This window comes from Lepisma saccharinum, chromosome 20 (assembly GCF_977018435.1).
Source record: "Lepisma saccharinum chromosome 20, izLepSacc3.1, whole genome shotgun sequence".
Lineage (NCBI taxonomy): Eukaryota > Metazoa > Arthropoda > Insecta > Zygentoma > Lepismatidae > Lepisma > Lepisma saccharinum.
The window spans coordinates 16,660,475-16,677,095 of NC_139248.1; the positions used below are offsets into that span (position 1 = coordinate 16,660,475).

The 16,621-nt window shown below is 35.6% G+C and overlaps 1 protein-coding gene across 1 annotated transcript in view; it reads right to left on the reverse strand.

Moving 5' to 3' along the window:
• Positions 1-16,621, reverse strand: part of LOC146003359 (uncharacterized) — a 545,908-nt gene that overhangs the window by 32,670 nt on the left and 496,617 nt on the right. The window contains exons 18-20 of the mRNA XM_083141638.1: positions 16,564-16,608; positions 8,386-8,448; positions 7,872-7,898 (exon numbers count right to left, since the gene is read on the reverse strand). Coding sequence (XP_082997764.1) covers positions 7,872-7,898; positions 8,386-8,448; positions 16,564-16,608 — 135 coding nt within the window. The remainder of the gene's footprint in view (positions 1-7,871; positions 7,899-8,385; positions 8,449-16,563; positions 16,609-16,621) is intronic.

Sequence of the window (16,621 nt, forward strand, 5' to 3'; positions counted from 1 at the left end):
GTTTCCACTGTTATTGTTATTTCTTTACATACATAAAAATAAAAATTAATGTACATTATTTTTTTAAATACATTTCTAAATGCAAGACTTCTTGTCTATAACAAAAAAACTATTGTAGTATTTTAAAATACTATGTCCAAAATAGCTACAAATGTAAGAATGTGAGATTTCCCTTTCAACTATACCACTTCAATCTATCAGTTTTCCTTAAAACTAATCATAGATCCAAGTACAACATAATTATAATATCAAAATAAGTCGTGCAATCAAAATTCTCATTTGATTTGAACTTTTCAAGCATTTAGTATTCCAGAGGCCAACAGACAGAAAAGTATAATTATTAGTGACAAAATCATCAATATTGGTGTTCAAATTTCATTATGATATTTTTATTGATTCATCAATATCTATTCAGCTTCAACAAAAAAAAACTGATTCTAATGTGCACAATATGTTTAACAGTGTATATGAGTTCCGTTCACTATTTGTTATCAGTATCATTAATATTTTTACAGGTTCTCTACTAGCAGTAAAAATTAATCAGTACATCTGAAGTTTAAAGCAAAGAATTACATTCTAATGTATTTTATATTTTCTTAATTTGTTGCTTCTTTTGCCACTTTTAGCTTTTGTGACAATGCAGATGAATGATGATAATATGTAAAGGATGAAGGGACACTAACAAAGAAACACACATACCTAGCCAGGACTCAAACATGGAACCTTAGGTGGCAAAATCACAACCAAGGTATGTGCTACATTTCTAATGATAAAACAAGTGCTGATAGCCTACAAGAAGTGTTGACAACTCTTTCTTCTCCAACTTAGGAAAGAGTTGTATAATGCTTAATTATAACTATGTATTTCTTAAGGTCCTGTAGATTCTGACAATTTTGATATAAATTGCATAAATTGTATTATAGTTTACATGACATAACACAATTTGCAAGTGCAGTCCAAATTTAGAAGATAATGAAATGGTTAAATGGTGGATGGATTGAAAAATAGGCTCTAACAAATATTTGGCATGCTTCTACTTTAAAATATACACAGATATAGATTACTTTCGAAACACTTAAAGATGATTACGTATGACTTAAGTGTTAATAAATGCAGTGGCAAGTGCAAGGTTACAGGAAGAAAGAACAATTCAAATACTTACGAATATCAACTATCAGCAACATAAACATTACAAGTGCTTTTTGGATGCTAGACACAACTAATAGTATGAAGAAAGTACAGACAAATGAAACTGAACAAGTTCTCTTCATGATGATTTTCTGCTGAGGATGATGGGTGTTTTTGTTTTCTTCTGTTTTGTCTTTGACGGTACAGAATGATATGCCACACTGGCATCTTATTTCATCAATGATTGATTGATTGGGTTGGTGTTTAAAGTCCACTTTATGCACATTAAGGCTAATGTGGATTGGACCTACAGTTTAAAGTGGGGTCCGAACTACTATGTGCCTCCACCGGGTATCGAACCTATTTCATCAATGAGAATGAAAACATCATAATTTGTGTTAATGAAAGTAATTTACAGGATGTCTGAGAAGTCCCCGTTCTTCTAGATTATATTAAATCGTACATATTATCCCTGTACGACATGAATTTATGATAACATACATATTTATTTACATTATAGCATACTTGCAAACTTTCAGTGACGTGCACTGAGGAGTAGCTAGTCTAGCAGAGATAGATCAATCAATCTCACATCTCGAATTATATTCAAATCACAATATTTATTGTCTTGTTAAAGCCACCACAGCTCATACGCAACACTTTCTTTTCCACGTGCTTCTCGTCCATCGGTGTTCTCCGCGGGCAAAGCTGGCTGGATACCCGAGCTCGCTCTTTTTCCGCCAGACCAGTTTTCAGGTAGAAACGGCCGGCCCAAGGAAAAGGAAGATTTCTACCTCTACCTCTCTTGTCCCCTCGCCCCCCGCTGCAATGGTTGAAAGCCCAGGCTTTCAGGTCCCCCAGTCTATCTCCTATAGGACAGATAGGGGATTGGTTTCTCATAGATTTTTTGTAAATCCTGTAAAGAACTCAGGGTAAACTTTTCTGCAGTACTTACGTTCTCTGTATGTACACAACCTTTTACATGTTGTACAATATGTGCGTATGTATAATATGGGATGTAGTTTTATTATTTATGAAATGGGAACGTGTTATGTGCAGACAATGATGTTATGCTTTCTTTCTTTTTTTCTTTTACAAATATGGAATATATAATGATTAAATTACAAATATATGCTCAGGCTCTATCTGACTCTCGTTTTAGTAGTGTTCTATTTAAATATACTACTCTTGGTCTCTAACAGTCATAAATACGGATGTATTTATTTGGGCAAGAGAACGCGTGTTCATATTGTTGTTGGTTTGGTTTATTTTACTTCGCTTTTCTGCCACATTTGGTTATCGCGAAAATGAGGATTGAGTGATAATATGATGAAATTGGTTAAGGGACCTCATATGAACAATCCAGGCCAGGATTCGAACCCGTGATGAGTGCGCATTCTTGTCCTATGTGTTGCAGTGAATAATGAAATAATTTGGAATAAAAAATGTATCTCAGAACTCAAAAAGTCAAATGAATATCATTGAAGAAACTAAAAAAAAGTGTGCTGTGTTTTGTTACCTGTCACCAAATCAACCAAGCGTGGGGGACTGGTTATCATAGCATGCTACGACACCAGGATTTCCGGGTTCGAACCCCGACCCAGGCATGGGCATTCCCTGTGCTCGTCCCTTCATCAATTTCATCGTATCTTCGCAATTAACCAAATGTGACAAAAAGCGACGCTAAGTAACAAAAATGAAATCAAATCATTGATTGATTGCTCAATTTGGTTCATTTTACTCCGCTTTTCCGCCACCTTTGGTACAACAAAATAGATGAAGGAACACACACAAAGAACACAAATGGCCAATCCGAGATTCGAACCCAGGATCTCTGGCTTTTACTTTCGAATGTGGGTGGGGGTTATGTGTACTTTTTTCTGGTACTCATTCATAATTTTGCAATCTTTTCCTGTTATTGACATTCTTCTTTTTTGTAGGAATACTGGCCCTAAAGGGAGGAGGGGTGTGACCCACACCAACCCCCCCCCCCTTGAGCATGCCACTGACTGCTACCCCAAGTGTCGACGTCACCGCACGTCACTGCAAACTTTACATTACAGTACATCATTCTCCCTGTGCATTGTTGTTTGTGCACCCACACACACACCTCTAGACATTACTCTGCACTGTCACTGTGTCCACTCACATCAACCGTGGCACATCAACTGATATACGAATCCGAGAGGTTACATGTGATCTTCAGAGCAGAGATGCCAACCACGAAAATGAAATCAATCCCAGGCAACCAAATACTGGCCAATTTTCAACACGTCGAACAGGATACATGCAAGTAAGGGTACAGGAACTTCTTGGACACCCTGTAGATATGTATGTTTGTGTGTGTCGTGCATGAACCAACTGCAATATTTTTCATAATTGTTATGATTAACTTTGCAACTTGTTTCTCTTGTATGTATGCATTGCTTGCATTGTAGAATCATTTTCCTGTACTTTACAGTTATTACAAGCATAAGAAAACAGTTTTTTGTTGTGATGTTTCAGGAGAACACACGCTCCCTTCATCAGACATTTATTTTCATTTTGACTAAAGATACAGTTATAACAATGGTTAGCAATTTTTTTAAAAAAAATAATCCATTAAATAATGGATGTTGTCAATGTTACATTGTTGTAATATAGCAACCTAACTGTGAAAAGAAGCAGTCTGTTTTATTTTTATTTCAGATAAAAAAAATTGATCACATTATTTTTTATTTAAAATTATGAATCGCAAATATCATCAAGTAAATCAAAGTCACCATTGTTTTCACAAAGTCTCTTGATGTTTTCCGTTACATTAAATTTTAAAGATGGTGGCTTACTCCATTTGTGAAAAAGAAAACTCCCTACTGGATCTATGCTACCATTTTCATTATTTAATTTATTCCAGTGTTCTTCTGCAAAGAACCAAGCTTCCCAGACATTCAACTCTGTTTCCCGTCAATTTTTTAAAACCCTTCTCTTTTTAATCAAATGCTTCTCTTCGATGATGTGAGCTGACAAACCTTTTCTTGGGTTTAGATTTATAATGTCCAAATCGTGTTCATGCCAACTTATTGCCATTTTCGTTGCTGTTTGTCCTACATAAAATTTAATGTAACAGAAAACATCAAAGAGACTTTGTGAAAACAATGATGACTTTGAATTACCTGATGATATTTGGAATTCATAATTTTAAATAAAAAAATAATGTGATCAAAATTTCTTTTATCTGAAATTAAAATAAAACACTGCTTCTTTTCACAGTTAGGTTGCTATATTACAACAATGTAACATTGACAACATACATTATATAACGGATTATTTTTGTTTAAAAAATTGCTAACTATTGTTATAACTGTATCTTTAGTCAAAATGAAAATAAATGTATGATGAAGGGACTGTGTGTTCTCCTGAAACATCACAACGAAAAACTGTTTTCTTATGCTTGTAATAACTGTAAACTACAGGAAAATAATTTTGCAACTTGTGTCATCACATTAAACAGACTTAAGCTTAATGCCCACCAAGACGCAGAGAAACGTGGCAACAGAACTTCTGTTGTCTGCATCTATTGAAATCAATGTGCTGAACCAAAGCAGGAATTTTCATGCCAGTCTGAAGGTTATCTTAAAGCTTATAGCCCACTGAGACACCAGAAACGGGTCTGTTGCATTCTGTTGCTGCATTTCTCCGCGTCTCAGTGGGCGTCAAGCTTTAGAAAGATTACAGGAAACTTTCTCCCAAAGAAAGAAAAAGTAGAATCAAAATGAAATATTGTTTTCAATATAGGATAGAAAAGTAGATGTGATAACCAGCTATGGAACTTGTTTCAAAATCAAAATTGAACTTGTTAAGCAGTGCACCTCAAAGATAGAGTATTAAAAGTATATTTCTGGGCTAGGACAGAAATATAATATAGCAGGAAAAATTAAATTGGTTCATTTCACATGTTTTTTTTTTAGTTTAAAAATTATAGATAAATGTTAATTGAAAAATAATTGCTCAGCTTAAGACATTTACATTCAGTAGTCTTCTCTTAAAGGGGGCAATGTAAAGCTATCTCCCGTACATGGTACAGTACCAAGAAGGTATATTGGGTGTGTATATATTGTAGATGGCTAGGGATGCGGGTGCAGAATGTTTGCTCCCTGGTGTACTTCACATCAAGTTTCCTCCGTCTCCTGGAATGCTCCGACTTGCAGAGGAGAATTCCACAGGAAACGGAGGTTGCAAAGTACAGCGGAACTGGCTGCTATTTAAGCGAAGGGTCCCCTGTCACCAGGCCTCATTTCAGTTGTAATCAGTTTGTGGATGATTGATAGTAGCAGCCAGTGTCGCCGCCAGGAAGCAGATGTAAGTGCTAACGCATCCCTCAGCCACCTACCCTTCTCCTCCTACTCTCATTTGTTTAGCTCAGTAAACAGTAAAACACCATCTGACCTTATCTCATTCCTCCCGAAGTAAGTGCTCGATCGATATGGTAAACTAGACGATTTAAGATATATATATATAAATGATATCACTGTTTAACTCTCACTCCAGAACAATTCATTTTATGAAAGCTACAAATTATTTCTTCTTCCTATTCTGTGAGTATTATTATTAGTAGTCAGATAGCATTGGGACAGTATGTGTGTTTGACATTCTATACACACATAAATCACCCCTCCCTCCCTTATAGCAGGCTTTCATCTATTCTATACATAGCTTCTTACCTATCTATGATGGCTGTGAAAGCTATTTTGAAGACCTTGAGAAATCATACTACCAAATGGTTAACACTCTTCCCTATGGTGCAAGCATACCTGGATTTGATTCGCGATGGGAGCCCTCAAAATTTCAGTGCTGTCCCAGCATCTTGAGGAAAACTGGGGAGCTCCTTGGAAAGAACAAATAGAGAGCTCTGGTTTCAAAAACCAGAAAACAGTGGCGATGGGACTCTGTGTGCTGACCACCACCGAACGAGAAAGCCCTTTCGCAGACCCTGGCACCATGAAGTTAATTTCAATCTTAGTTTTAAAATGGTATACCTGCATGCCAAACTGTACCCCATACCCTAAAGATAAGATGGAATGGAGAGGTGGCATAATCAACAAATACTACAGTATAAAAGTGGAACGCTTTCTCAACTGCTGGGCAGCGGCCATGTACCGGGCCCTGGCATCAATTACACCCAACCACGAGAGGTTCTCCTGAACTTTGTGACTTGCAGCCTGAGTTGGCAAACACTTTGAAAGATGATTTGATTTATTTCATTTTACTTCACGTTTTGTGTCTCTTTGCTAATATGCGAATATGGGGATGAGTGATGAAATTGATGAATGGACATTCACAAACAACCATGTCCGAGCAGGATTCAAACCCGGGACCATTTGCATACCAGCACGATGTGTAACCACTCAGCCACAGGATCCAGCACTTTGAAAGATGACCCTTCTTTTGGGGTTCACTAGCGATAATAGGAAATCCTTTCTCACCAGTGCTGGTGACACATCGAAGCTAGTGAGAGGGGACTGTCACCCATGCAGTAGCCAAATTTTAATTTTAATGGTTGGGTCTTCCTTGAGTTTGAGTTTGAATGTAATAACAGTAAGTGGTTTCGTGGCAGTAACGGTGAGCTATAAATCTAACAGGGGGCATGTTGTTTCCTGCCTCCAAATTTGGAGGCTAATGGAGAGGCACCACAGTCAATTAATTTTGGCAGCAATTTTCATTAACAAATATATTGATTGATTGATTTGGAGTTTTAAGTCCACTTTATGCACAGTAAGGCTAATCAGGACTGGACCTACGGTTTAAAGTGGAATATGAACCACTAAGTGCCTCCACCGAGTATCAAACACGGGAGTTGATTACAAGGTGCCGATGCTACCATTGCACCATCGGAGAGGCCCTAACAAATATATTGAAGTGAAAATATTATAATTATTTGAAATTTTCTGGTGTCTGAAATGGAACATGCAAATGAAAATCAGCTCTTGCCAAATAAAATGAATGATATTGGCCAGATGAAACTGAAAGATTCCAGTTGTTGTCAACAAATGTAAACTATTCTTCAAGAAGCCTAGATATAATCAAGTTATTACTTTCTATGATTATGCCATAATTTATTTATTAATATTAAGTTTCAAGAGTACATATCAATTACAGTATAAAGTTTTAAAAATACAAAGCTATTTATGAGTAAAATTGTTGGAATTGCGACTTTTAGAAAACAAATGTACCAGGTCACAGGCCCATGAAGCTTGAGAACCACTGATTTAGGCTATGAGGCAGATCTAAGATGAAGTCGAAATTTTAATCCAGTGTTACTGAAAAAATGAGTATAAAAATTTAATCTGAGAAAGAGATACAAAGCCGTGAGGGGATTTACCAATCTGTTCAATGAGATTGACTAACATGTGGTACATGTAATACTCCCACCATCCTCTTTAACAACTGTCTTTTTTTCACATCTTGGACACATTTCAAAGTGTGATAGTTCCAGATGATTCTAAAGCTAACATTTTCATTTGTCTGTTAGACACATCAGTGCAACAAAGATTACCAATTCAAGAAATAACTATGCAAAACATTATCTAAAAAGATAGAGAAAACTGTACAGAGACGAATTATTAGAAAAAGCAAAGGAAAAAAGCAAATTTTGTTTTTACCTCTAACAAGCTGAGCTGTAAAACATAAAAAGAAAAATTGTGTTAGATCACTGTTACCATAAAATTTCTAAAATGCAGCTACATTGAGACATGGAGAAAACCTACCTTTATTCCGTCAAGCCCAGCGGGGCCCTGGAAAATATGAAACCAAAATCAGATGGCACAACAGAAACCCACATTAAAGACAGTTGCATCATGAAACTATGCAAGCATTATGCTAGGGGTTAGTAGGAGGTGGGAATCAACGTAGATGATGGCAGCATAAAAAAACAAAAAAATGGCTAAAAATAAAAAGAAACAGCAACCCCAAAGCTGAAGTAAATAAAAAAAAAGTAAACAAATAAAAAGGAGAGCTAAGTTTCGGGAAACAAACTGAGCCATATACACAAAAAAAGTACTAGACTGATTTTTTTAAAAACCTTATGTTAGTAAGGAAAAACACTTTAAAATTTAACACAATGATTTATTCTTTTATACAATAAGTTGTGTAATTGTGAATATGGCCCATCCACAGCTGAAAGGTGACTAGTAAGAAGCAGGTCTACTTAGCAACTAAAAAATATTGTTAGTTAGGAAGCTGGTTAATACAGAAACGTCTGAAATGACTTGCACATCTTACCATGGAGCCAGGTTTTCCTGGCTCCCCGGCTCGGCCTGGATCTCCACGCAAACCCATTGGACCCTGAAATATAGTAATAGAAAGTTATGTTAATTTGAAGCTGCTTCGATTCTACTCTTGCAATCTTTCATCTTTTGACAGAAGCATATGAAAAATACCACTTTGTATTCATACATAACGAAAATACAGTGGAAATCAGAAATGTCTTATTTATAGTATAGATTTGTAGGTTTTCTTACCATGTTATTTTGAGTCTTCATTCAGAGTAAAAAGGTAAAAAAAAGGTAAAGTGCTCCCTTGTGCTTAGCACCATGCCATGAAGGCGTATAGAGGGTGTGGGGGTAACGCCCCACACTTTCTTGATCCGGTCATGAGTGGGGGTGATGTGATCAGCATCACACCCCTGACAACTCTTATATAATAATAATAATAATATATACTAATAATATGATAATAATTTAATTAATCGTGTGTCATTGCAGGACAAAAATTGGATGAATAATCTCAGAAACATGCCATGCAATTTATTCTGTTCTGAGAACAACATTTGAAAGTGGGTTCATTACTTTCGCTTTCACGTATTTTTTCTAGGCCTGTTATAGTCATATTTCAAATAAGCCCTCTTCACGAGCAAACTAGTGTCTTGCGATCTTAAATACTAGATTTGAATCCCGTATGAGGTATAGATATTTGCATGGTGTAGCAGAGTATGACGAATTTCATGACACCATATATCAACCTTTTCAATCTGAAATACTGGGTTCAAATATTGGATAAAATGCATGTTGATTATTTGTCGCCTATACATTTAATCAAATCAACATAATTTCTCCTCTAGGTTCTGGCACCAGCATAACTTGGTGCCTAACTTTTGGAACATGAACATTAGGTATCATAAGGTTTTAAAAAATTCTTCTACCATTGTACATTTTAAAAAAACATGAAAATTTGTGTGTGTGTGTTGCTCCTTTCTCTGTCAAGCTACATCTATGGGTTATGGCATCCCATTGCAGCACCCTCTGGTTATATATATGAAAATGCCAGAGGTGAGGGTCAACGACCTTGAGGAGGAGAAAATTGCAAATTGATGGCTCGCTTAACACATCGTTATTTGTTGCAAGGACTGGACCCTCTGTTGTGATGTTGTTCTAATTTTGTTTTAAGTTCGACACATTGTTCTTGAACGTGCAGATTTTAATTACCTCAGACAAGAGTTTTAACTTCCCTTTTTTAATTTTATGGTAAGGGATTTAGATAAGGGGATCTTCCCCATATGCAGGGTAATTCAAAATGAATGGTGCAACTTTACACAGTTATTTTGACGTTACTATTTATGATAGAAAATCAGACAAGGCATCAATATAAAGAACTCTGGAAGTTTTACACACATGACTTACATTATAAAGATTCAACATGGGAACCACGTGTAATGCTGAAAAGGTCCAAATGATAATCAAGTACTTGCTATGCACAAGACAGCAAGTCGTTGCAATAGGTTTTGAAGGCACTAACAATTCGCAGTTGTAACTTTGGCAAATCTCTCGGAAGGGTGAAACGTATGCATTACTAACGACACGCATGCGGAAATGTCTTTGCACCATTGTGATCAAATCATTTCTCGATAGCTCCAACACACAATATGCCTTCTACTGGTTGCTGGCCATTTTGAGACACTGGCGATCCTGGTGGAGCATCAGCTAGGCAGAATAAGCCCGCTAACTGGGAATAAAACTTCCAGAGTTTTTCTTTATGTTGATGCATTGTCTGATTTTCTATCATAAATGGTAACGTCATAATAACTATGTAAAGTTGCACCACTGATTTTGAATTACTCTATATATAGAAGGGCCCAAATGGCCACACATGCCGATGCACCTAAAAGTTTTAAATCAATCAATCAATCTTTACTAATGCTCCATGTACCCTTGGAGTTGAGGAAGTACACTTAACTGTACTTGCTTTCATTGATTGACTGAAATTCATTTCTTCCATGCAAGTTTATTAATATAAAATTTCAGCTGATGGTTTACAATAAAAACAGGTTAATTTACAATCTAATTAAAATTTGTTTCAGATAGCTATCTTCCTTTTGTGTAGCCATTAATCTTGCAATGATGGGAAAATTGCACATTTCTTGATGAATGCTAAGTAATATTAATCAGATATTAAGTATAACATAGCTTTTTTTGCACTTTGAACTCACATGTTGCTATACGTAGATAAATTTCAGAATCGTGTCACTTCAGTTCTGTAACAAGTTCAAAGGCTAAGAACAACAATGCATTGAAAACTTAAAGTTGGAGATAACACACAAAGTTTGGGGAGATATCACAGAAAAATTCATGTCCCTATATCCAGATAGTTGAAAGCTTATGTATTCACATTTATAAATGTTCTAAACTTTAAATTTTTAGCATGGTCAAGAAATGGTGGCATCAGTTTCAGCATTGATTGAAAGCAGTATTGGTTCAGCCCTAGTAACAAAATAGCACATTATGATAAATAAAACCCTAGATAAATACACCACTAATGATAAAATGTGGATGTTTCAACCCTTACATATACACACACCAGAACATTGAAACAACTATAAAATCAATACAAACTTGGAGGAGGAAGAAAAGGGATGAAGACCAGAGCTGCAGCTGAAGGTAAATAACTGAAAGTGACATCTGTGAGTAATTGCCAGAAACATAAGGTTACATCAATTTGATGTTGTGCAGTTAGATATGGTAGTATATCAAACAATACAGCTCAATCAAGTTACAAAAAAAAAAAAACCTCTGATGTCAAATTGTCAACTGTAAGCGATCAAAGGAAGTGTAGACAATCCAATCAGCTGCTTACTCGTACCACATATTCCTTACTTGCATTGCCAAAATGCACTGAAGGAGAAAATCATGTACAGTGAATAATAATAACCTGTGGCACTACAGCCTATCTACCGACTGCTGGCCTCACATCCACCTGCAAGGTGGAAGATCAACCAACCAGTTATGGGGTGATGTGTGGTCAGCATGATGAACACCTAGTTCTTGTTGTGAGTTTCTATGACCGGGTTACGTTACTCATTCATAGCTCCCCAATTTCCTCACAATAACAATAACAATAATAATAATAATAATAATTATTATTATTATTCCCTTATTTAGCAGGTGAGGTTCAGCCGTAGGCTGCTCTGCCACCTAACCCTTGTCATGAGCTACATAAGAAAATATAAGTATATATAATATAATATGATAATACATGAGTACAGATGGAAAGCTTGATTACACTAAAGAGAAATTAAAAATTTCACACTACCTACAATAATGAATATTCTCATTTCAGTACTATTAGTCATAAGATAATATAAATGTGAAAGAACAAGAAAAGATTAAAAAAAATATATATAAATGTGAATGTTAACATAAGGTTGCATTTAAGTAAATAATAATAATAATAATAATTTGAAATATTAATAAAATTCCAATAGTTCCAGTTATAGAATATGAGTGTTTGTTGTTTGTTGAGTGCCAGTTCACTTCTAGTATGTGCTAATGTTCTGCTGCTGTTCCTGTAGAAGCATTTCTTTCAATTTAATTTTGAAACTCTTATTGAGTTTTATGGATTTAACATTTGTTGCTAGTGCATTCCATGCTTTCGGGGCAGATATAGAAAAGGATGAGGTATATAGTGTAGTCGAATGGTGAGGAATGTCAAGTTCATTGTGACAACATGTCCCGTGTCTGTGAATAGTGTTGCAATTACATAATTTTTGAAATAAGTACGTGGGTTTACGTTCAGTTTGCAGATCATGAATGAAAGATAGATAGTGCAGTAGCCTCCTGTTGGCCATTGTTAAAATAATATATCTGTTTAAGATGGGAAGGATGTGATCACGTTTATCCAGGCCAAAATTACATCTGATGCATGCATTTTGTGGGATTTGAATTTTTCTGCTCAGTTTTTTTACAAGTTTGGACCCATACACAGTGTTGCAATAATCAAATAGTGGAAAAATTAAATATTGAACTAGTCTAAGTTTACATTCTGCAGGTAGTTGATCTTGAAAACGGTAGAGGTTTCTCAGAATAAAATATGCTATTTTACATTGTGCATTGATGGTGGGTGGCCATCAGTTCCATACACAGACATGAATGTGTGCACGTCCTGTAGCTGGAGCCCAAAGCATGGCACCTTCTTAGACTGCATCGCCATGGTGTGGGACCATAACAAAACAGAGGAATAAAATTTCACATTGTTTAGTTCTTGGACAATGAAAAATGGGAGGGGAGTTATACATGTGGCAACATAGGGGCACAAGCAAAGTGGAAGTGGGAAGAGAGAACAGATGACTGTCCACTTAGTTTGATAGTTTGCTGGGTTTTCTTTCATCTTGGTTGAGTTTTACATAAATCTATCCAGTTGCCATAGCTTTTCTTAGTAGGAATGGGTGGAAGGAATTTTTTACTGATACCAATATACCAATACAACATCCAACAACCAATATTCTACCAATCTGATACAATGTTCCTTGAACATAAATGGTTCATTAACTTTCTTAATCAATGTATGGACTTAAGTGGGCTTTTACTTTGAAAAAGAAGCTGCATTTACACATTTACTTCATAAAACAGAGCTTATGAATGCCTCAGTCATTGGGTGGGTTGCAGATAGCAAACAACCACCAGATATGGTGGTTAAATGAATGGCCTTGGAATTAGGCACGTGGAAGAAGTTAGCGCTGTTGCCATGTCTAAGGAAAACCCATTATGTTTGGAGGTTTAAGAGAATGAAAGATCTCATTCTAGAGTTAGTCTTTGTAATGTGATATTTGTGTATTTGCTTGAAAGGTCAATCTGATGCTCGAACTAGGCAACACAGCACTCGCTTTGCTTTTCCCATATGTGGCACCAGCGCAATTCTGCCCAGCTGCCTATTTTCATGGTCATACATTTAGTTGCGAATAAGGCAAAGACAATTAAGCAGTTTCAGACTGAAGTGGCACTGTTGTCAAGGTCTGGGGACGATGGTCTCTGGCAGGTCCATGCTCATAAAAGCCCTCAGATAGCACTGTATAATGGTTTGGAAGTGCCACCATCAAATAAGTACTACCTCTGCTGTGAAGACTGTATATATATATATAAATCAAAGAAGGTAAAAGGAAACACTCACCGGACAGTAGAAAAATTCAAAATTTTCGCTAATTTCATAGCATCATCGGTGTGAGGAGTGTCCGGTGAGTGTTTCCTTTTACCTTCTTTGATTTTTACTTAGCCCTTTTGGCCCTCCTTGCTTTTATCCATTATATATATATAATTATATTAATGTTAATATAAGTTATTTTATTTGATATATTAGAATGCTATTTACCTTTTTAGTAAAAATACCTATATTTTTGGTTCATTTAATTTAAATTATAAAGAGAGGTTCTGATTATTATATAACATGTATTATATTAAATTAGATTATAATTAGAAATTATCTCACGAAAATTAGGTTAAGGAAAGGAAAACTGACAGAAAACCAAGGAGTATGGGGGTGTCCCACAGAAATGGCAAAGCCAAGCTTCCTAGAGGATGTAGCCCCAACTAGAAAATCCCTGCCTGTCAAAGGTAGGGGGGTTGGTAGAGAGGTACTCCCAAGATATGGGCATTGATCACAAGGTAAAAAATTGCTAAAGAGAAATGTACACAACAGATTTATCATCATGTATCGCAGATGTCTCCCACGATTATGGTTAACTGTCTTCACTTCATTTATAATATCTTGCCCTGTACATTTTTTTCTCTGCGAGTTTTCCTGTACCCCATGTCCCTCACTCTAAAGATACTCAAAGTTATTATCCTTTATATCTCTTCATCATCACTTGATTAGTTTAACTTATATACATATTCCTTACAGATCATCAGATATAATCCTTACATATTCAAACCAGTCCCATTGTTTTCCATGTCTGTCTCAATGTTCTCTGGGCTCTGTACACAGGTGTTTTATCACATACAATAGTGTTGGTGGACAGGACAGACTACATCAAATTACAAAAACTAAGACTTGCACAGAATAACCCAGGTAAAAAATTGGATGTCAAAATAAAAAAAAATCATAACAAAGAACTACAGTATGTGAAAAATTGGATACACAGTATTCTTATGAATATTGTACTTACATTGTTGAGTACAGTACTAAAGAGATGTAAAAAAAATAGTCAAATAATATTGAACTCATACTTCAAAGCAGTGATTCCCAACATTCATGTGCCCACAGCCCAGTATATTATTTTTTTAAAAGTCGATGCACAAATCCCAAGAATTCTATTCGTAAATTCCTTTCTAATTTTTTAAACTTTATGCTCTAATGAATATGTACCCTTGAAATTAAATATTAAGAAATAAATTGTGGCATAATCATAAATTTTAATAGTTTGATTATGTTTTGGCTTGATGACAAAAATATATATATATATTTATATTTGTTGATGAAAATAGCTGTGCAAACTGACAAATGTAATTGATGCCAGGACTGGTAGAGCAGTCAGCTCACAAGAAGATCCCCAAACGAGGGGAGATGGGGTGCAGGGCTCATCCATTCGCAGATTTTAGGGGTAACAAGAAGTCTTCCGCTGTGACCAGTGTCCCTTTGGAAGGGCATATGAGTTGATTTGTGTCAAATACACAGCGTACGAAGCTTGTTTCTGCAGCAACAAGTTTCTGCTTTCTTCCCCCTAGTGTCCAGAATAGTTTTGTATTGCTTATACTGTACCTTATTTAGTCTGTATTTGAAAGAAGTTCAAAAAGAATATACGAAAATGACTTGCGTCGCTGCACCTGTTACAGCAAGGCCAGTATGTGTTTCTGACTCAGGGTGCACTCCCCCAACCTTAATAGTGGAGTCTCCTGTCACTACATCACTTCACTTGCATCGGGGATCTTCTCCTGAGCAGTCAGCTGTACCAGGCCATGGATAAGTGTCTTCCGCTTCAGGACATTGCATCATGTTTGAGCAGAAATGTTGAATGTCACACCATCATTTGAACAACAGACTGTTGGTTGGTGTTGCCTCTGACTGTTGTTCTGCATAGAACACTGCAGCCTCAAATGTAGTAATTTTTTTCCATCGGATTATACAGAACATCAGATTATTGAGACTCTTATGCATTTTCATTTGTACATTCAATTCTTCCTATACGTTTATGTATAGCAGCGATAAATAAATATAACTGCCACCTTAGAGGATTCCTATACAGCCAAATTATTCCCAGATTCTCTTTTCTGACAGGTCAAAAAACTTCTCTATTGTTATCCAAATATGCGCAATTCCAGAAAGCAAACAGGATAATTTTCTCATTATCCATTTAATTTTTCAGTGAACATCTGATAGCCCTGGTAATAGAGGATTCCACACACCAAATTTCATACTATGTCTATGATCAGTTTCATTTGTATAATCAGTTTCCCTGTATTGGTCTGAAGATATGAATGGCAAATTTGTGTTAATGTTATGAGCGGTTTTTCATGAATAACAAATGATAGGAAAATCTACAATGTATCTGTATTGCAGAAGCAAGGACTGGCTTGGTGTTCATCAGTTAAAAAAACAAATATGTTAAAAACTAAAATACATAACTATCAAGCAATACAAAATACTTGTATCATAAAAATGTAAAAGATTATTGTCTGGCACATACCTTCGAAATTTCCAAATTTTCAAACCCACCTAGGGGGAGAGGGGTAAATGCACTTGGTGAAAATAAGGTTAAAAGTTAAAGATAAAAGTACTTGACGGCCAGCAGCGTTTATCAGTTTTGTTATTATATTACATTATATTTTCTTGCCATAACATTGATAATATAATACAAATTACTATCAAAAATATCAGAATGAAAGAACATTAAACATTAAATATAATTCCCTAACAACAGGGTGTGTCTTTAAATAATCAATTACCTCACTCTATTTTTATATTTACTTTATATTTTCATTTTTAATGGTAATTTTATTAATTTGTTTTGTAAATTTGTTTTTACATAGCTTATAATATTAAAGCATAACATACAAACTGTCGAGAAGAATATTTAAATTTGTGAACATGTGCAAAGACGTGTGCGTGACGGTACATGCGAAACAATAGTCTTTTACATTTTATGATGTTAATGACAAGGGGCACATGATTTTACCTGTTTTGAAAAATACTTACAGGCAATCCCATTGGTCCTGGGTCTCCTTTTACACCTATCTCGCCCTAAAGGGGGAAA